This window comes from Tetrao urogallus, assembly GCF_951394365.1.
Source record: "Tetrao urogallus genome assembly, chromosome: Z".
Lineage (NCBI taxonomy): Eukaryota > Metazoa > Chordata > Aves > Galliformes > Phasianidae > Tetrao > Tetrao urogallus.
The window spans coordinates 4,148,099-4,170,621 of NC_136816.1; the positions used below are offsets into that span (position 1 = coordinate 4,148,099).

Here is a 22,523-nt window from a genome sequence, read left to right on the forward strand (position 1 = left end):
CATCACCAGAAATTGCAACCACCATTTGTAACTTGAGGTGTCTGGCTCTCAGGAACATCTGCAGAATGTATTGTGTCCCATATACCGTGTCCCATCACATATCTTGATGGTCTACCAGCAAGAGCTGCTTTGAACTAAAGATGTCTTGCAAAGTTATAGGTGGAACTGGTTAGTCAAACTCTCGCTTATATGTTTCTTCTGCCTGTACAGGTGGCTTCAGGTGTGGAGAAGGGCAGTCCTGCAGCCAGGTAGAGTCCAGGTGCCTCTAGCTCTTCTCACTGAAAAGTTTAACTTAGGACTAAAAGAGGATATAACTTCCCTTTCTGAAAGACAGGTTTGGCTTCAGAGCTTCCTCAGATTGACAGCCAAAAATAATGAGCTGCTTGCCTCACACCAGCTTTTCATATATACAGATCCAGATGCAGCTTTAATGTGCGTATGCTGCAAATTTGGAAGATTTAGAGGCCTGAAACGGGTAAATCATTTTGAAATTATTTTTTATTAGTAGTACAGTCATTTGTAGGTTGTGGAGTGAAAATGGCCTTTCTTTTTGTGAGAGCCTGACTTGCATTCAGTTGTCATAGATGTATTCAGCAGGTGACAAGAAGCTTCTTGCCTACCCATTATAAAGCTGTGGAGACTTGCCTCATTTAGCATGGCTTGGCGAGGCGGCCAAGCATCATATAAGAAGTGAGCTACCACCAGTAGCAGCGCTGTTGGGTTTGGTTGTTGCTGGTAAGGGATGTCTGTTACTTCCCTCTGCTGGTGCCTGTGATCAGTAGCCATGCATACACCCAGCCACATCTAAAGCTTCATGGACAATCTGCAGTGGCACTCCCAGCACCAAAACCTTAGCTGCCCAAAGCATTCTCCAAAAGCCAGACTGCACTGAAGCATGTGGGATGTGCCAGCAAGTTTCTTCAGACCTGCCCAATTTTGAACATGTACAGATTTCTCCTTAAAACAAAGCAGGAAAGGAAGAGGCTGAAGAACAGTAGCAGCAGGAAAGCTAATTAATATATTGTACACAGTTCACTAGATGTGGGTCAGTAAAGTGTTCCATTCCTACCCTGAAGCTGTATCATCTTGTAGTGACATCTGTAAGGTCATCCTAAATTCAATCCATTTAAACTCAAAGTCAGCTCACATTTTTAGGTTTAACTGCTGAGCCCCCAGGAAACCTAACCCTGGGGTACTCAACCATCACATCCCACAAGCAGCAGCAATGAATAAATGCGGGGCTGCAGGAAACACTGTGCCTTTTTCACAGTCTCCCTCCCTTGTAATTGTTTTATAGTGTTCCCTGTCTGCAGTTATTTCACATGTGGCAGGCACGTTTCCTGCAGGCACATTGTGCTCTGGGCCTCCTGAAGCAGAAGCTTACCCAGGGTGCCCTAAACATTTTGAGCTTCTGCCGTGAAAAGAGCAAAGTCAGTCTTTCCCTACTTCCTAGCAGGTGAAAACTGCTGCTGATTACAGCACAGAGCTTGTGAAGTCTGCTGGAATTCAGTTGCTGGAATGCGTGTTTTCCTCTTTGTGTGAATGGGCTGAGGGTGTGGGATGCTTCATTTTCTGGAACCAGCCCTCCCTCAGCCCCTCACGTCACAGCCCAGTAGCGTGCAGGAGAAGGAATTTGACCTAATGAGCCAAAAATAGTGACCGCTCCTGTGGAAATGGGCTTTTTTTGGCTTTGCTTCAGTTAAGAGAGAGTGAGAAAGGGTAAGCTAAGCTTTCTGACCTGTGGCTTGTGTCTTCTTTGCACCTTATCATTTCAGTGAGGGAGGGGTGCTTAAAATAATTAGTCACTTTTCCTGCAATTGCTGTGGGTGGAATTCATCGCTCTGTAGCTGGTCTGCTCAGTGCAACACCAGGAAGAGCTTTCAAAAGTTTGCAACCTCTATGCTTGATGCTGTAGAATATCAGTTCTAGAGATGAAAAATACTGTTGTACATATATCCAGTGCATATGATTACCAGGGGTACCATCCACGCCTGCAGTACCTGCATCCTTCAGTCAGTACCAGCAAAATGTTTTTGAGTTAATCCTGTGATTGTTCTGGAGGTATGTTGCTCACTAGTAAGTGTGTTACATTCCTTGTTGCTGCAAAATAAACATCAGCTGATAGGGTTATATGTTCAGCCTCATCATTCCATTTGTCAGCACTGAAGGAATAAAGCCTGGTGTTGTGAGCTGCCACACAGAACAGCAGTAGCATTCCTGGCTTCTATGGCATTTGGTGCACACTGTGACACTTAGCTTGCCTGCACTTGGAGAGCACGGTTTTTAGCTCCCAGAAAGGGAAAGGGGTGCTTTTCCTATCCGTTAGCAAGTTGTCTGAGAAGTACGGTGAAAGCAACCCTTTATATAACAGCTCCCCAGACTGCATGACTTTGCCAACATTAAATTAATTAAGTAATATTTTTTTGTTTTTTCTGTGATTAAGGGAAAAGAAAACCCACACTGAGGGGCTGGAGCCTTCTCAAGCAGCAGCTTGAGCTGGAGTGGTTGGTTTGTTTAGCACCATTTCTCCCCACCGTTATCTTAATTCTCCAGCTGCTGAAAGAACAAGTGATGAATGTCTTGATCAAATAATATCCTAATGTTGTCTAGATGTGCAGTTGGTCACTTAATCAGTGGGTTTTTGGCAGAAGTAGAAGGAATAATGGATCTTTGGTTGGAAGAGGAGAGCAGAGCAGGGGCAGAGGGATGGGACGTAGGTGCTGAAAAGGAATGTTTTATTCCCTGGAATTTGCCAACTGCCTTTTTCCCAAGTAAGGAATTTTTAAAAATTTCCAGTCCAAGTCTCACTTCAACTGAAACATTCTCCTGCAAGAGGCAGTGGGATGACCATAGTGCTGTGCTTGTGTTGTGAGTAAAGCCTCAGATGAAATTGCATAATACTCTCAATTCTGGGCTCACACAGTTGGTCATATGTGTAGCCTGGGTACAGTGGCACGTGGAGAAATTACTGACATCCTCCTTCTTAGAAACTGTAGACATTTGGCCTTTTAGTAGCAAAATTGGTCTCTACAATCTGTAGTCTGTCCTCTTCCGCTGTTCAATATTACTAGGTTGCAGGCAGAAATGCTGTATTAAACTCACATGATCATTTTGGCTAGCTTGGATTCATATTTGCCAATAGCAATTTTATTTTATGAGTGTTTACTATTGAATAGGTATTTTTGTACATGTGTCATCTACAGTGTATCATATCATGGGCATATGTGTGCCCATCAAGGAAGAGCCCTGTGGATTGCACTCTACCAGTGACAAGGTTTGGGCTCTTGTATAAAAGCTGTAGTCTGTAGTCCACATGCTGTTGTAACCGTGTAGTGTTTCTGGTAAAAGGGGTTGGAGTTGGAGCACTGGAATAGATTCCCCAGAGAAGCTCTAGAGTCTCTTTCTCTGAAGATATTCAGGTTCTACCTGGACAACAACCTGTATGACCTACTGTAGGAAACATGTTTCGCAGGGGTTTTGCAGGGGTTTTGCAGGGGGGTTGGACTTCATGGTCTCAAGAGGTCCCTTCCAACCCCTGTGATTCTGTGATTCTGTGGAGTGAAAGCATGTTTCCGTGGTGGTTTCCTGACACGCTACAGAGTGTGGTAGAGAATCAGAGAGTGTGGCTGACAGTAGATGTTGTGCCAGACTCTCCCTGGAAGAGGCTTTGTTCCCAATCTGTGCACAGCACAGCTATTCACAGAGGCTTCACTTATGTCCTTTGATCACCCTCATACTTTCTGTCTCTCCACTTACATTATCCAAATGATTTTTGAGCTAGGACTAGATTAGTTTTCCTCTTTCTTAATGTCCCCTCAGTTTTCCTTTGGTAATGTGTCAGTGATTTGCTTTTGGCTGAGTCTGGAGGTAACAGCCTATCATAGGTTTTAGATAGAGCTAAATATAAACTCAGACCATGCTAAGCCATTGTATGTACTGATAAATCTTTGCAGAGAGTTAAAGGGGTTTAAAGTGACCCCATTTCCTTGAGAAACTGAGGAGAAGACAATCTATGGGCCTGTTGGCTGGTCCAGATCTGATTTCCTAACCCTTCAAATGCTCATCATTTGTAGAGAAATAAACATTGTCTGGCTGTTTGTGCTCCAGGCAGACTCTGTAAGTACATGAGATTCACTGCACAGTGCAGCTACCTAGGCATTTTTTTACTTAAGTAGATTTTGCTGTGATGGGTCTTAACCTAATGGATGAGTACACTTGTAGCAAGTCCTACTGATAGAGCCAAATCATCAGTAATAATTCTTAACCTTTTTCATCTCACAAAGAGAAACAAATGTTTAGCCCTCTTTGTCCACATTTCTGAGCATAATTTCTTCCCTGAACCCTCTCTGCATCATCACCCAAAACTGTTAAGCTCCAATCTTGAGTAGACCTGCCCTTTAGAAGTGAAGCAAGTATTTGTTAGGCTTTAGGAAATAGTTAGAGGATGTGTGAGCTCTAGCAGCCAGTGTTTGGGAAGTGAAGAAAGTGCCAACCTCAGCTTTGTGTGCAATAGTGCATAGGGGCTTGCTTCAGTTGAGGCTATCCATTCCTGCTCTGCTGCCCTTGAAAGCAGGCAGTGAAAGCATGCCAGCACAGAGAGATCGTGCATCTTTGTTCAGAAAATGCAGTTTAGGCCATTTATGTAAGATTTGCAGAGCGTTGTCAAACACCGAAAGAATCTATATCATCAGAATTTAATCATTTAATTTTATACTAGTATGTCTCTGAAAGCCTCCTTGTGAGCATGCAGCAGGTTTGTCTCCAATCTGAAGCATATTAAAACAGTTTTCCCAGCAACATCAGATGTGCTTGGGGAGCGAGTGAACCTTGTGGCCTTTTGTCTCCATTTGCTGCCTTCTTCCAGCCTCTGTCTAATACAGATTCCTTCCTGAGGAGCTCTCTTTCTCATGTACCAGAATGATTAATATGCCAGTATTTTCCTCTGGATTTCACTCTTACAGAGGATGGTGGTAGCTTCATTCTTGAGATGGAAAAGAACCTCCCACCCCCTGATGAAAAGACCAAGGAATTTGGGAAATCCCCTTGTCTCATTGTTCTTTGGTTTAAGTGACCGTAAAGGTCACCCTTTCCTAGCACTGACATTATCTGGATGGGCAGGAGAGTAATAAAAGCACGGTTTGGTATAGCGTCTTTTCCACTCCCCGCTGGGACCAGGTCACGCTTTACCAAAGCAGTTGTTCCCTTCTTGATGTGTGTTGGAAAGATTTCAGCTGTGGAATTCAGTGAAACGATGGTTTTTTGTGCATGTATTCAGAGATGTATTCTGCTTAGTTCAATGTTTATACTTGGTGCTCTGTCAGACTGAAGACTTTCCTGTCCTTACTGAATGAAGCTTTTTCTTCTTTCCCTTACCATATGCAGGGCTGGGCATTAAGGAGTCCTTCTGGCTGCACAGCCCTGAGATCCAGGCTCTGAGCCGCCAGCACTGGGTGCAAGTGTGACAGCTCTTAGTAAAAGCCCTTATCAGTGGGTCACTTTCAGCTGTGACAAAGAAATTCTCCTGTTCCTTAAAGAATAGAACCTGTAGTGGATGATTTTAGGGCAATGTAATGCCCCTTGTATGCTGGTCAGATGCGTTGCTCTGCATTTCAGCCTGCAAACTGCTGCACATCCCCATGTAGCAATGGAGACTGCTCCCCATCCTCTCAACATGTGAAATGCTCTTCTCTGGCTCATCAGAGCATCCTGCTTTCTGGATACTGCTAGAAAGCGGGGGTGGTGGAGTGTAGCAGCTCCATGATGCTGTCGTTTCTGAATGAAAGTTTAATCACAGCTTCCTGTAATTTCAGATTTGCGTCTTGGTTGCTTTACAGCTGAATAGAGCTGTTACAGCGAGGTGAACCAATCCTGCACACTGTAGCAAGTGAGGCTGTATAACCATCACATTTGAATGATTTCTCTGGCATTTATTTTTTATCAAAGGTGTATTTCTGCTAATTCAGCAGCTAACAGCCTTCTGTCCGTAAGTATTAATTTCCGTATAGATCGTGTTGTCCTCGTAGGTGTTTCATTGCAATTACAGTTTTTGCAGGAATGAAAATATTTAACGAAAAAATAATTAGCCTTTTGGGTTGTTAGGTTTGTGTGTATGTGTGTGTGTGTGTGTGTGTGTGTGTACGTGGGTTTGTTGTTGTTGTCTTTTTGCTTTTCTTATCAGTAGCTGCGCAAGCATTTAATTTCAGAAGGGAAGGTATCTGTTCTTCTAGACCCAGTAGCAATAACTGAAATCCAGTCGGAAGGACTGCAGGTTCTTCACGTAGAAACCAGATCTGTGTTTTTAGGGAATGACTGATAGAAAATAACCGGCTAAAAGGATCCTACCTAAAGAAGGCTGCCTCTGATTTACATGCCTTGGTGTTAGGGAGAAGTCATGTTATTCCATAGATGGTTCACTTCAGCATTTTCTTCACTGAGGACACAGAAGATACTGAAACTCCAATAATGTGTTTGGGAAAGCACAGTGTCATTCACTATGTACTTGTCATTGAAATATCCTTCCATGCCTCATATGCTCATCATTAAGGGATTTATATATTTCTTCCTTTTCTGAGGCACTTTCTTCCACCCTTAATTTATTACACCAGCAAAAGAAAATTGGACTTCAATTTGATAGAAGAGCCCTATTGTGCATCACATGAGGAAGCTGCAGTCTGTGGCTCAGCTGGAATGAAAGAGAATATTGCAAAGACTTTCACGTGCTTTCTGAGTAAATGCAATAACAGCTCCTCTAAAATAGTCAAGAAAAGCAGCATATGGAAAAACACTCACAAAATGTCACACAGCAAGCTCTCCGAGTAGCAACTTGTTTGGATGCTGTATCTTCACATCCCTTTTTGCTCTCTGTATTCCTAAAGAAACTCCCACTGCTTTTTAGGGGAAATTAGTGTGGAGTTGCATTGATTTTAGACTGCACACTGTGATTTCTGAAGTGCTTTGAAGGAGATGAACCAGCTTTTCATTAAGAAAATTTGTCCATTGTACTCTCTGGCTATCTCAGTCAAGTTGTTGAAGAGCGAAGCCAGCTGCTCACAAAGAACATCATTTTTGACACTCAACTCGAATGAATTTCAGTCATCAAGAGTGGTTTGCGCCCATGTATTGAGGACACCATGTACTGCTCTGAGAGAGGAACAGGCTAGGTTTTGCTTTTGTGCACAGACACAATTATGAATCAAACTATTCAAGGTAGTGCCAGCATGTGTCTGACAAGTTCTGAATTCAGCAAAATTTGGCAACAGGATGTGAGGATTTTTTTTCTAAAATCTGAACTCTGTGCAACTTCATTGAGTGAAAAATGATAATTTACTTGGGATAACTTTCTCCATGGTGTTTTCAGAACTTTGATGAGTAAAAGTATCACTCAGAAAATGGGATATTTTCCTACGAGAGAGAGAGGACAACACTTTTTGTTTGTATGTGTTTGTTTTAATGGAAAGGCTCAATTCCTTTAGGGAGTATTTGAGCGGCGATCCCATTCCAATCCTTGAGTCCCCATCGTCAGCTTCATCTCGTAAAGGTTTGGCCTGTTTCTTCAGTATGGTGCCTGCAAAGACTCCCATGGGGAGCAGGCCCATCCCAGCAGCAACAAAGGGGATCACTGTGTTTTGAGAGCTGGAGGTGGGCAGCACCTTGACTCTATTACTGGGTGGAGCTAATATAATTTTGCTTTTCCTTTTTTTCCCCATTGAGAATTTCAGCGTTTGCGTGTCATACCAGTCTTCCATTTCTTTGGCAAAATGCCTGCTGTTTCAAGGGTGAGCAGAGCAATCCCTGTCAAGGCTGGGAGGTTTCTCGGTGGGTATGGTGACTAGAATCCCTGAGCTGCATGCACCATCTGCATCTTTGCAATGCTCGGGACTGGGTCTGCTCATGGTACAGATGGTGTCCAGTTCTTCAAAACAGGGAGCTGAATGAAAACAGGCTCTTTCTTGAAGTTTTGCCAGTCAACCTGCTAGCAAATCCATCATTTGGTTCCTTCTGCTTTGCACAGAGACTTCAGAAAAGCGGGCCAAAACAGCAGAATACAATTCACATCAGCAGGGAGGTGTGGATTACTGAGTCAACCATACTCAACTGTGTTTCTAAGTTATATTTCTGTACTAAAACTCCTAGAGGCGTGGTAAGCCCAAGCATTAGATCCACAGACTGAGGATAGAGGGCTGAACAAAGCAGTGGCGCAGTGATCTGGCAGTGGGAGGAGGAGCAGGGTCACTACAGGACTGCTGCAAAGGAAGGCAGAGAAATGGGAAGCCCACAATGCCAGTGATGCCTTGAGATGAGCAGTATGAAGCAATGTTGTGAAACTTGGAGTGATCAGTAGAAGCCTGCCATGTTGTATTTTAGATTTTTTTAATCTCTTAGTTGTTTTAAATTTTAATGTTTAATCTCACCTTGTTTTTTATTTCTTTTTTTTTTTTTTTTTTGCCATGACGTCTCTTGGGAAGAATGTGGATGTGTCTGTGAAGGACTGCCTCCCACTTGGTGTCACATGCATTTCTGTTGGATCAAACAAAGGAAGGCACTGGCTGTACATTTGCTGGGTCTTGCTGCTAGAACACCCACCATTTTTTCCTCCTAAAACATCTGAATGCTCAAACACTTAGACTTTTGTAGATGAAGAATTCAGCCAAGAAGGAAGTATGCTAATAATTCTCCAGGCTGCTAATAACTGCAGTTTACTAAAGTGCAGCAGCATTGTACAAATGGCAATAATTACACTTGCATCTTGACTTAAACAAAAAGAAATGAATGCATATTCAGAGAGGGTGTAAATGTAACAGTAATTTCTGGAAAGTGCAGTGTACAGGAATTGCTGCTAAGGCAACATTGCCAGTTGCAGCAGGGGTTGAATGCTGGCCCTCCCTCATTTACAGACTTTTATTAATAGTTTTGAGACAGCTGCTCTCAGTGGGCGGTGTATATGAAGGTGCTGGTGTGTGCAGCAGCAGCAGCCCCTGGCAAGCTCTGCTCCTCCTGCCAAGCAGCCCAGATGGGGCTGTAGTTTCCCATTCTCTTCCCATCACCATGACCTCGTCCTGATGTGTGCCATTCTTCCAGACCATTCCCAGCTGGTTCTCCTGACAATTTGATCTGTGTCCATCCATATGATCTTCCCAGTTTTGTCCTCATATAATTCATCCATGGATTGACTTCTGCTTCATACCAGAGGCATCTGGAACATTCCCTCCTCATTGTCCTGAAAGCATCCTGAGATTATATAAGAATGTGTTGAGGGGAAAACAAGGAATCATTATAAATATAATTATTTTTCCTTCCTCCATTCCTTGGTTTACTCCCCTGCAGAGAGCCCATCCCTACTCACAGTTTTTAATCCTTGGCAAAGAAAGGCCTCTCCCCATGAGGAGCAATGTTTCCTCATAGGTATAATTGTCGTGCTTGCTAGATGATTATATGTGCCACAGTAATTGCGCAAACACGTGCACTCTCAGAAGTACATGCTGCCGTAAATGCCTGCCCTGATTAGGCAGTTGCATGTATATGCCTTAATTATGAGCCGTGGATTGCAGCTATGATGAAGGGATGAGCTATTACTCATTAAGAAATCGACTGATGAAGTACTTCACCTTTGGTTATGTTACCTAAAGGCAACATGAATGCCCAAACATGACCTGATCCCAGAGTATCTGTGTACATTGGTGCAGTGATAGCAGTAGCGCAGTGTTAGCTATGAGGTCTCGGGGGCAGCAGCAGGTGTATTGCTAGCTCCAGATGTTAGCTTGACAGCATGCTCATCTCAGGTGTGAAGGGCCAGCAGCCCTGTATAGAAGCTTAAACTGCTTCAGGTAGCACGTGGTCCTCTTTTTGGTGTCAGCAAGTCTGACAGGGGAGACTTGAACCCAGAACTCAGAAAGAAATTGCAGTTTTAGGCCTGTTGTGAATACCTGTTGAATATGACACTAGGAGCTCTGCAGGCAGCTATTCTTGTATTTTCAGGTTTAATCAAAGTTTCGTTCTTACTTTGATTATTCTGCACATGTTTGCAGAATACCTGCTTGCTTGGATATGTCTTTACTCAGGCTGAGGACAGAGCTGACCACAGTTAGACATATAAATTGTAAATAATGCAATATGCTTTAAGGAGAGCACTGATAGAAACTTAAGCTTGAGAATATGTAGGTTCAACAGAAGGTGCAGTGAAAGTAGAATCAACTAAATAGGTAAGATGTGTTGACAAAAGAAAGTTGTTTGTTTGCCTGTTCTTAAAGGTGTTTTCTAGCACTTAAGTACGATTGAAAAGAAAATCTCTAATGGATGAAGGTAGCATTATCTTCAGCTCTGTACAACGGCATGATTAGACAGGAAATTCTTTCAAAATGCTTTTAGAAGAAGAGCTCTTCTGCCTGGCTCAAATTCTTCAGGGTGTGTCAAATGCATTTTACTGCCCATGTAAACCCAGAGGCAGTATTATTGTTTAGGTGGCTGGTAAGATCCTTGTGCTGTTGGCTGGTCATTTTCTGCTGCTGTGTGTTCTAACAGAGTGCATGATGCATGGTGGCAAGGACAGCTGCGGCCAGCTGACAGGAGTGACCTTTCTGGGGAGCCACTGTGTTTGGAGGATTTAATCAGTGGCGTTTGCTTCCCAAATCCATGCTTCAGCAGTGGTTCTGTATAAGAGCTTATGTGAAAAAGGAGCCAGAGACGTCAGAATGCAAGTTTCTGTGTTAAAGCATTTGATTATGTGAATAGGCATGCTGTGTTTGGTTGTTTTGAGATCGTATTGTGTTCTGAGAAAATTACCAAGCTGTCCTAGGAGGATGGTGTTGGTAATGTCTTCATCATGAGGAAATATGAGTCCAGTGCATCTGTGCTGCAGGGGAAAGAGTGAGAAGACCATGATTCTGTTGGTCCCTGTTGTGCCTCCTGTGGTGATCTCCATGCTGTGGGAGACATGAATGCTTCCTGCCTCCCAGCTCCAGTTGCATGTGGGTTTCTGTGTGGGCCGGAGAAAGACTCCATGTTTTTTCCAGCACTGTGTAATTCTACCCTGTGTTTGATGGCTGAGATTGATCCACTGAGAAATGAAACATTTCCTGGTGTCATCTCGTCCTTTTCCTGATGTGGAATGAGTTGCCTGCTCTTTCTGCATGTTAGCATCTGTTTTTGCAAGATGGAGACAGTAATGCTTATCAGCTGTGGATGTATTCTGAGGTTTTCTTCAGGTGTGGAAAACACTTGTAAAATACCATATTGATAGGTGCTGTGTGCTGCACGTGCAAGCCTTTCAAGAACCTGAACTGTTAAGTCATTAGTAACTTGAAAATCCAAACCTCATTTTTAGTGGCAGACCAGGACATAGGCCTGGAATAATGACAAGTTAGGATGATAACCATTTGGGAGATATTCAAATGAAAGTTTGTTTTTGTTTTAGTGCCCTGTTCACTTTATATTGAGTTAACTTTCTATTTTTTGTAAGTACAAATTATTAGCCATGGCTTCTAATTTTGTGAAGAACTCTTTTAATCTCGAGTTTAGGAACTGCTACGGTTTGCTTTCCAGATGGTGTTTAGTCTGCAGAAAATACAATGCTTCTCTTCAGGACTTCATCGAAGTTGTTGTTCTGTTTTATTTTAGAAATCTTCCAGAATCCCTGAGGATGACATCAGGTTAAAAAAAAGTAGAGACCAAAACTGTGCCAATTTCTTGGAGCCAGCTACTGCGCTTGCTACAAAGGAAGAAAAAATGGAAATTGAAGTTCCAGTTTCTGAGCATAAAAGCATCACCACAGTGGCTTCACCACATCCCATAGACAATCCAACCCACCTCTTTTCTTCTGCTGCCAGCCACAATGGACTTAAGGACAGGCATGAATCTCTGGACAGTGAAGTTGCTAAAGAGATCAGATATCTAGATGAAGTGCTGGAGGCAAACTGCTGTGATTCTTCTGCTGATAATACCTTTAATGGGACATCCTCTCCTCAGCTAAGTGCAGTCACCATCATGGATGGCTCAGGTGCTTCAGTTAATGTCTCCAATGATTCAGTACCCAATGCAAGGGAAGACAATGTAGCTGACAAACAGGCGCCCTTGGTTGTTAAACCACATGAAGCTAGTACAGCAGGTGAAAGCCTGAACTCTAATGGCCATTCCTTGGGTGGACTGAAGGAAGACACTGGGGAAAGTTTGAAGATGCCAGGAAGTCCCACTTCTTCAAACAGTTCTAGAAGATCTTCTAAGGATGGAGAAACAACTCTTACAACCCTTAAGAAAGAGGCTAAGTTTGAACTCCGAGCTTTCCACGAGGACAAAAAGCCCTCTAAGCTCTTTGAAGATGAAGATGAGAAAGAAAAGTATAGGGTCCGCAAAGTGAGACCATCAGAGGAAATGATAGAACTTGAAAAAGAAAGAAGGGAGCTCATTAAAAGCCAGGCTGTCAAGAAAAACCCTAACATTGCCGCCAAATGGTGGAACCCTCCCCAGGAGAAGACTCTGGAGGAACAACTGGATGAAGAGCATTTGGAATCCCACAAAAAGTATAAGGAGCGCAAGGAGAGACTGCAGCAGCAAAGTGCAACACCAACATCTCCCAAACAGGTCAGCTGCTCCTTTGTACCACCAGAGCCAGTGAATATCAAGAAAGAGGATATTGTCACAGAGCAAATTGATTTCTCAGCTGCCAGGAAGCAGTTCCAACTGATGGAGCATTCAGGTCCATCTCAGGGTCAGGTCCCACCAAGGCGATCTGGAACACCCAAAATGTTCTCCGTCAAACCATTCTATAAAAGCCTCAATCCTTCAAATGCAGACAGGCCTCTCTCCACTATTACAAGACCTGTTTCAATGTATGGACAAACAGGTCAACATGAGGGTAATGACATCACTGTTGTCAAAGCACAGAAAGTCTCCTATTCTTCAGAGGAAGATACAAATGCTCAGAGCAACAGTGCTGACCCAATAAGAGAGTTACCATGTAGTGATAGCTCCAGAGCTGGACAGGCCTCGAAACTGTGGTCAGAGGATGGAGAATTCATGAGTGCAAGAGCTGTCTTCACGGTGGTGAAGGATGATGTACAGGGTGTGCTAGACCATCTCCCAAAGTCAGCCAGCGCTTCCTCCCCTCCCGAGGAGCTTGACTCCGGTTTGGATGACTTGTCTGTAAGATCTCAGGATACCACTGTCTTGGAGACCCTTTCCAATGACTTCAGCATGGATAACATCAGTGACAGTGGTGCCTCTAATGAAACTATGAGTGCCCTGCAAGAAAGCTCATTGGCAGATTTCTCCCTGCCACAGACCCCGCAGACCGATACTCCAGCAGAGTGCAGGGGTGAAGGCATGTCCAAATCATTCAGTGACCCAGGCTGTGACTCACTGTCTTCTGCCTTGGCAGATTCTATGCTGATGGACAACCAGCTGGAATACCATGCTGGTCTGCTTGTTCAGAATGCCATCCAACAAGCCATAGCCGAACAGGCAGATAAAACAAATGGCAAGGAAGAGAAAATCCCAGCAGAGCAGGATATCTCTGCCAAAGAGCAGCCGGCCACCACCAGGCTATCTTCAGCCTCCAAGGAGCAGCAGAACCCAGTATTTAAGCCACCCCAGGTGTCTTCACCTGTTCAAGAAAAAAGGGACACCATACCAAAGACTTCAAAAGAAGACAACTCAGGACTCAGGGAAGGGAAGAGTTTGCAGCAGTCGCCCGTGTACTCTGCCAGCCAGCCATTCCTTGTGGAGGAGAACAGGCACGAAGTCAGTTACTTCAGCAAGTATTCAGAAGCAGCCGAGCTGAGGAGCACTGCCTCCATCCTTGCCACGCAGGAACCTGAAGTGACCGTGGGCCCTTTCAAGTTACGATCAAGGAAGCAGCGGACTTTATCAATGATAGAAGAAGAAATCAGAGCTGCCCAGGAGCGAGAAGAGGAGCTGAAGAGGCAGCGGCAAGGTCTGCAGATGGCACCAAGCCCCGTCACGAAGAGCGCACCACCCCTGCCCACCAGAACAGTGTCTTACAAAACTGCACCAGGTAAGAACCCAACATACTGGAGAGGAAATGTAATGCAACAAAAAGGTCAGATCAGATTCATTTTTTTGCCGTTTTTGACTGAATGCAGGATGTCTGTTTTAGAGGGTGTGGGAGAGTTGCCATGATTTTATCTTCTTGGAAACTGCAGTATTCAAGCAGGAGGAAGGCATGCGACAACCCAGATTTCCCTCTATGTGGAAATGTCCAACTGGGGATGCTTTCTGTTTTTCCTGAACATAGCACAGAAGTAATAATCATATCCTATTGATCGTTATTAGAAGATGATGCACCGCATTCATCTTATGCCACGTTGTAGCATAATGTGTTTATCACTGCTCTCCTCCAATCACCCAAAATTAAATTTAACATCATCATGAGAAATGATCAGCAGCATTTTTTGCAGGTATGCAGCTATTTGAAAAACGAGCATGCAACACTCTTGCAAGTCATTAAGGAAGTGCAAAGATAGCTGGCATTCACAGGTTTTAGATCAGATTTTGTTTGTTTTGCTTTCTCTTATCAGATGTTACTTGGCTTTCTTGATAAACTTGGGTAGAAAGATGCCCAGAGCTGAGCCGTGCCATGTATTTCAGTTGATGTCATACATTACTTCATTGCACAGGTATTAGAAACAAAGTGTTTAGTGGGTTCAATAGAAGTCCTCTTCTGGCTGATCAGCTTCTGGTTCTTTGTGCTGGCTGACATGCACAGCAGTTACAGTGTAAAAGTTTTTCTTTTCCCGCTATGAAGAGACTGAACTAGCACTTGTCCCTTCCAAATGTGTCCTGAAAAGAGCAAACAAAACAAAAAACAGCAGCACTTGTCTGGCTTATTTCTTTTGTAGTGATTTTCATGAATGCAGACCTGGGTGTGCCTTGCAAGCACTTGGAAGTTTTAATTAAGCGTGGTCATTGTGAAGAAGTATTAATTTTACCCAGTGTATTTATAGTCCATCCTTTTTTTCAATGGATGCAAGCATAATCAAGTCAGTCAGTGGTGCTTCCAGGGCTTGTGCAGTTAATCATGCTTCCAAAACTTGTGCAGGATGTTTTCTTTTTAAATCCACTGAAGACTAAAAGCAAGGCTGGACTGAATCCTTAATGCAATCTAAGTTTTGAGCTGAAGTGTCACACAACATATAAATAGCTAACACTTGGTTTTGTTTCTTCTGTAGAGAGAATGATTTTAATCAGTGTTTCTTGCCAAAAAATGTAGCAGATGTTGATAATTTCTTTGGAGTGCTATTATTGCTGCTCTTATTTTTTGATAGAGAGCCTCCAGAAATTGGTGTGCATTGTGCAGTGTCTGGCAGGATAACAGACATGGCACCATGGCCCTCGGCTTGCGTAAGTCCTCACTGTGTAAAGGTGTGCTCATGAACACTTCGTCAAACAGCATCATCAGTAGCTCTGTGTGCTTGAAATGAGGCATTTTACTCACAAGTGGTTTTGGAATAGCTGCTGACACTAATGCTTGTTTTAGCAGAGCACCTGGGAAAACAGTATATTTCTGCTAGTTCTTATTCCTCTGTACAACAAGACGTTTACTTTGTGTCTGATGATAAAATGCTCATTGTAATTTATACTTTAATGTGAATATGAGTTTATATTTGTAATGAGTCATTATAGTTTCCTGTAGAAGTCCAACTGCCATATGTTCGGGAAAGAAAATTGGGATGTATTTGCCAGTGACTCAAACTACTGCAATCTACAGCTGGTGACAAGGCAAATAATTAATTTCTAGGAAAAGATGAATATGTGTAATGATGTAATTGATCAAAAGAACCAAAAAGATCATTGTCTTCTTTTCTTTCCTATATCTTCTACTTTCACTGCTTTCCAAGCAGTGGATGTGTTCAGCAGAGCTCTTTGCTGCTGTAATACGGCTCAGTGCCCTTGGCATTCCAGGGTGAGTACCATCAACTTACCTCACCTGTGCTACCCCTTCCTCCAGATCGTTTGAGGAGGTGCAGTAAGTAATCAGATTGCAAATTACCTGCCTCCCAGATTGCTTTTTGGTGATGAACTGGGCAGGTCTGCTTTGCTAGGACATCTGGTGGTCCTTCACTTAATGCTTTGAGCTGTCACTGTACTGTCAGGCAAACCACAAAGGAATGCAGTGAACTGAACTGGTATTTGACTAAGTGTGAAAGGCTAGCACGATTTATGTGGCTGAGATAACTGCTAATTGCTTCAGATAGCAAACAGGCTGTTTTGCCACTCTGGCATACAACTTTGTAGAACTGAGAGTAACGCCACACTTGGCACCTGCCAGCCACTTAGTGCAAACCACAAGGTTAGTAACAAGTATCCTTTAAAGCTGTTTGGGTAGTATAAAAGCTGCCTTCTAACCCATCTCAGATGACTGGAGCAAGACTCAGTGCTATTTCAGCCATGCGTTGTGCATACACACAGCTATTATCTGGGGTAATAATGTTTAAGAATCACAGAAAACCCTGAGTTGGAAGGGATCCCCAGGGACCATGGGGTCCAACCCCAGCTCTACACAGCACCACACAAACCCAAACACTGTGCTGTGGCAGCTTGAGGCCGTGCCTGCTGCTCTGGGGAGAAAAATACTTGTGAAATTGTATTTCAGTGTGAGCAGTTTCCACATTGCTTCGGTGCAGCACTTTCTGCACGTGGCAGGGTGTTGAGCAGCTGCACAGCAATCCAGGAGTTTGCTCCTGCAGCATGTGGGTGGCTCGCCATCCTTTGTGGGCAGAAAAGCTGGGCTGTTTAATAGTTCCTCTGAACAAATGTGTGACTTAGTAGGTTCCTGCCTATGTTTTATGGTGATCGTGTATATCCCTTTTATTATGAGTACCTAGAATACGAAGAATTTGTATCTTAACTGCATGTAGTGCCTGGCTGTAATAATTCCCTTCAAAAGAAGTGTATTTTTAAAGTGTGAAAATCATTATGTGAGTGGGCTGCACTCGGTGGAGACTTTTCAGTTCGAGAGAAACCCATCATGAACATTTGCTGCCTCATAACAGCTTGGGGAGATCCCCAGCATGAGAAGCCATGCCTAGAAAAAGCTTTCCTGAAGCTGCCATATTGGCCTTGCTGATGTTTGTGACCAAAGCACTGCCACTCGAGGCAGAAGGCGGTGTTGCATACCCTGCTCACCCATGCTGCAGCTCAGCCCCATCCATCTGTGCATGCGTCTGGGAGAGCTCCTCACCAATCATCCGTCCTCGTTTTCAGTTAGTAAGCTAGATGGGAGACTTTCAGTGGAAAGCAAAAGCCCAGGGGGACACTGCAGTTTATGATGGCAAGTGATCATGTATCTTTTGATGTCAGGTAACTGTGTGGAGTCCAGCTATGGAGAGTAAGCCTCTGTCAGAGGGGTTGCTTCAGCCTGCAAACAATTTCTCCCTCTTGTTTTTCACCAAAAAATACCTACACTAAAGGAAACTTTGCATTTTAAGCCTCATCCCAGAGAGACATTTTGCAGAGTGAAATGAGAAGCAAAAATTCTGAGGCAAGGTTCTTGCAATATCTGTAGCCATTGCAAAATTTTTAACGCTCATTATAGGTGTAAAGAGTAAGATTAGGTGTAATACGTATACATTAACCCCTTTTTAAAATAATTTTGAGAAAGGCCAGAGCAGAAGTGCAGCCTGTGAACTCATGAAAGATACTGCTTGCTTACAATTTCATAAGCACCAGTGAAGGAAAAGCAAAGTTCATCATTCTCTTCTGCAAGGATTCTCTGGAGCACTCATCAGTCATCCTCCAGACACCTCCAGGAGAGCCTTAGCAGGCCAGCAACCCAGCTCATTTATCATTTGCTGTCTTTTTCATTCCGTAGAGGAGGATGCATGAAGTGAAAGGACCTTAAAGAGCTAAGGGTTTTTTTTCTTTGCTATTTGCTTGTTTGTGTATTTGCATATTCAGGTTGCTCACGTGGTGTTCAAGTTCAAAGAAGCCTACCTTTCACCTGCAGTGGTAATGAGACTCCATGTTTCCAGCGTGGTATTTTTGCATATATTTGAACCATCCCTGAGTTCATCCCAGGCTAGTTTTCTGAAAAGATCAGTCTTGATGAATTACTTTATTTTGAAAAGTTTTCTGTGCAGGTGCCTTAAAGATGCCAGCAGCATCTGTAAAGTGGTTACTCTGTGCAGAGCTCCAAAGAGATCCTTGGCTAACATGTTTGCTGGTCCTGGTTTAGGCTCCTGTTCTGCCTCCTGTTCTGCCTCCTGTCCAGGATCTCTCCTCTGTTGCTCTTTCCTTCCTTTGCAGCAGACCAGCTGAGCATGGACAGCTTGGACACCCATCAGGCTTGTAGGCATGGATGTCGCCTTGCTCAAAACTGTTCTTGCTCCTCAGGTACTCTGCAGAGGTTTTGGTTGGGATGGGAGTTCATCCATTCCCAGTTCTTCCAGGTCTCTGTTTTTACACAGAGCTGCCAGGCACTGCCTTGCACACAGCTCTGAGTTCCCCCTTCCAGAGCTTCCCCATTCTCTGAGCACTGAGTAGAGCATTTCTCAAAGCAGCTTTGGCCTGCTGTGAGTTTAGGGGAAGAAATAAAGAGAAATCAAAATTCTAAGTGGATGAAGCCAGAGACTGGGGAGCTGTCACCAGGTCTGAGGCCACAGAATATTTATCAGTATTTGTCTAAAAGAGGGAAAAACTGTTAACTTCACAGGTGAAGCCTTAGGGTGTTTATCCTATACTCGATATCATGCAACAGGGACTTCAAAGGACTGCCTTCGTCTGGAGGACACTGCTGATAGCACTTGTGACTTGGGGCTGCAGTTTTCGCTGGTACCCCACTGTTTGGCTGAGAGCGTGGGTATCATCATTACTGAGCACAGGTTTGGGAAAGGACCACCTGCAGTGTGTGAGTGAACTGGGTGGCAAGCACAGGACTGCAGAAGTGGAAATCACCTGTGATCATTGTATCCTGTGATGCTTTTGTGTGATGCTGAACCTACATACTGCCTGAGAACAGCACTTATCCACGTGGAAATCTGCCAGAAGAAAATTAACCCATTAACATGTCTACCTCAGCCTGAACTGGCAGACTGAGTCTGCACCAGAGCCAAGAGGTTGCAAGAGCCCTGAAGCTTCAGACATCCCATCATCTCACCACAAAACTGCCTGCTGGTTCTGCCAGGCGCTGCTGTTAGCATGGGAAGGATTTCCACCTGCTTACCTATTTTCAACACATATTTAGGAAGAGACCTGCTCATCTGTGAAAAGTAGTCAAAATGAGGCTGTGAATTCCAGTGTTTTTAGTGGAATTCATCCACGAACATGGGGAAAACAATTGCATAAAGGGTGATCTCATGTGGTTAGAGACTGACAAACCACTGTTCTGCTGTGGGGAAGGCACATTTCTACCTCGGCTTCTCTATTTGTGAAAATGAAACCACAGCACCATTCCTGTCAGCCCTACACAGTATACACAGCACAGCCACGTGTTGCTCCTGGATTGCTTCCACAGTATAGAAATGGCTGGCTCTTCCACTGGGTAGGGTAGATCTGCTTGTAGCATTCTTCTAAAATGCAGATCCCCAGATCCCACTCTTTGTGTCACTTTCCAGGATGGAAGGGGCTCGTCTGTAGGTCTGGTCAGTATGTGTTGTGTCTGTGTCTCCAGGGAGCTCAGAGAAGCTGTGTGGGACAACTAAGAAGTCACTAATTACTACAAGAATGAAGGAATACAACAGCATACCTGACCCTTAAGCAGGCCTTTCATTTCCAGCTCACTCTTTTACCTACTGGACCTAATGACCAGGATGATGGTTGCTCGTGGAAATACCCCTTCTGCATCCTACTAGGGTGTTTCAGGGGGGTTGAATTCCCAGCCTCATCCCTGCACCAGCCATCATAACCAAACCTTTAACAAGAAACAAGAGCAGCACGGGTTTTTCCGTGCTGGTTAGAAATGAAACAAGCCCAGCAAGGGTATTTCTTGTAATTCTGGCTCTGGTTTCACTTCTTTCATTAAGCTTCTGATGACTCTTTCAGAGGTTCCATGGCTGCTCTCTAGTGGTTACCAGTGTTAATGACACTTTTTGGAAAGAGCTGGGTTTTTGCATCAGCAACAGGAAGTTTCATGAAAATCTGTATGCTCCTTCTGGTTACTTTCCTTATTTGAATGGTTTAGGGGTTGTTGGTTGGTTGGTTGGTTGGTTTTCCTTTCCTCATCCGTTGAACATTCTCATTTCATAGAGATGCCATGGTATGGAGAAGGGAACCTGATTTTCTTCAGCAATAGCTTTTTCCCCCCATAGCCAAGTATTTTTCTCATGTGACCAGATGAGGGCCCTGCTCACTTAATTCATTTCTGCCACCAGCCATGACAGGACCCTCTTACATTATTCCCATACCCATAGCCAGCCCTCACTCTTACCAATTGCTCATCCCCACTGACATGTGCTGCACTGTCAGCTGTAGCAGTGCACAGCTGTCCTCCCATAGGGTGCTGATGTTTCCCCACTACCCCCTTGCTCAGTGCACTTGTCTCCCCATCCTGTCCAGCTGCAGTTTGTGGGAAGTAATCCAGGGGAAAGCAACGCCAGAGAACTGTGCAAAGCTCTCAGCAGGTGAAAAGCATGGGAATAAAAAAAAGGCCATCACCGTTTAACCAGACTGCCTACTCTGGATATCTAATGCATGGTGGTATCCTGTGCACTGCACTGTCTGAGACAGAAAAATATCCAGTTTGTGGTTTTTCAGCACCTTGTGTACATTTTCAAACCACTGCTATGAGTCTTACAAGAGTTGGGTAATCCAGCTGGATACTCCTGTAAACAGTGATGATGGCTTAAATGTGCCTTATGTTGTTTGATAATTTTGCTAGATTTGGTAGACAGGTTTTGTAATATTTTGATGTAGTGGGCTTCAAGAGGAAGGAGGAGGAGGAGGCAAGTGTTTTAAAAACCCACCAACTGTTCCAGTTTGTCAGGTTGTTTCACAGGTTTCATTCCAATCTGTTTCTTCATTCAGACACCACTGAAAATGCTTATCCTGCTCTCTTCTTCTGGAAACAACTTGTGAGTCCTTGAGCTTAGAAGGGATTCTTCTTCTTCTTGTCATTGCAGGAAAGATAGAGAAAATCAAGCCTCCTCCATCCCCTACCACAGAAGGACCTGCCTCACACTCCGACCTGCAGGCTGAGGAGCCTGCAGGAGCCCAGCGACCCAAGAACCTGATGGAGACCCTCATGGAGGATTACGAAACACACAAAACCAAGAGACGAGAGAGGATGGATGACAGCAGTGTAAGTGCACTCTTCCTTTTCACTTCCTGCTGATCATAATTACTGAGAGTTGGACAACAAAAATATATTTCCCTAGAATCTGTTCAAGTCACCTTGCAGGTGCTGAAGGGCTGTAACACATTGTAAGGGCCAGCATGTTAGAAATGGAAGGATGAGGGCTGGTGGGATGGAAGACAGTGTCTGTGGAAATGTCAAAAACAGCTCACATTAATCTCCACTTTGACTAACTAATAATTAATATTGAGAACAGTAGGCAGTCGCCCTGAAATGGGTAGGTTTTTTAAATTCACCTGCCATCAAGATTTGCTAGTGGGTTGTTTTAACAGCTGCTTTAACACTGTGGATCAAGCATATGTTCATGCCTTTGTTTGTTGACTCACAAAGTGCAGTCCCAGAATGCGTGGAGTTGAAAGTAAGAAAGTGGTTGCCCTCCTGCAAGTAGTCCCTGGGAGAACTGGAGAGGGAATGTCTCAGAAAAAAACCATGGATCCCTCAGTGCACTGTCTCCCACTGGATTTGTTGTATTTCTTCTCCACACAAACAGAAACAGAAAATTGGCCAGATTTCAGTTTGTGAAAGGGGTGCCTGGGTTTCAGCAATTCCTGTAGCAGTTTAACCTACCGCCCTCTTTACTGAAGGCAATAGTAAGAGGAGCTATGAATTTCATAGCTGGAAGTCCCAAAATCCAGGTGCATACACTGCACAGCCTGTTTCTCAACAAAGCATGAAATGTTTCTTCTTCACACTTCTGTGATGTTTCTTCTTCACAGAATTTCTGTGGGGAATTAGTGCAGAGCAGTGAGATGTAAGTGAGATACAAAACTTCTTAAATGTGTTTTGTGTTTGCTGAAGCAGCTGGAGCCCTCCAGACACTTCCCAGAGATGTCAGAACAATGATCCCAGCTGCAAGGAGCTCATGCTCCACGCAAATCACATTCTAGTAAGTCTCATTGATGGCAGAGTCTGATGAGGCACATAGAAGTGAAGTTTTATAATGTGGATACCAGACAGTGCTGTTCTGGCAGCTTCTAATCATTGTGAATATTGCATAATAGTATAAGGGGTCAAAAGGGATGAAACGCAGAGGGATCCTGCTGCACTTCTGCTGGTGAACCAAAACACAGAGGAGGGATGACTCAAAATGCAGGCAGATGAGTCTCTGAAGCACACCAAAAGCTTTTCAGTCCCTTCTCCTACTGAAGTCTTTGAATAACCTCCGTCAGCTTCATGAAGCAAATCCGGTGGCTCAAAACCTCACCACAGAGAAGAAGCTGCATAC

At 44.0% G+C, this 22,523-nt stretch overlaps 1 protein-coding gene across 7 annotated transcripts in view; it reads left to right on the forward strand.

Annotated features, from left to right (window-relative positions):
* PALM2AKAP2 (PALM2 and AKAP2 fusion) overlaps positions 1–22,523 on the forward strand; it is a gene marked incomplete at both ends in the record, with an annotated part of 248,520 nt that overhangs the window by 220,728 nt on the left and 5,269 nt on the right. For all 7 annotated transcript variants that reach the window (XM_079548124.1, XM_079548123.1, XM_079548126.1 and 4 more), the window contains 2 exons: positions 11,614–14,005; positions 21,066–21,244. In XM_079548124.1, the coding sequence (XP_079404250.1) occupies positions 11,614–14,005; positions 21,066–21,244 (2,571 nt within the window). The remainder of the gene's footprint in view (positions 1–11,613; positions 14,006–21,065; positions 21,245–22,523) is intronic.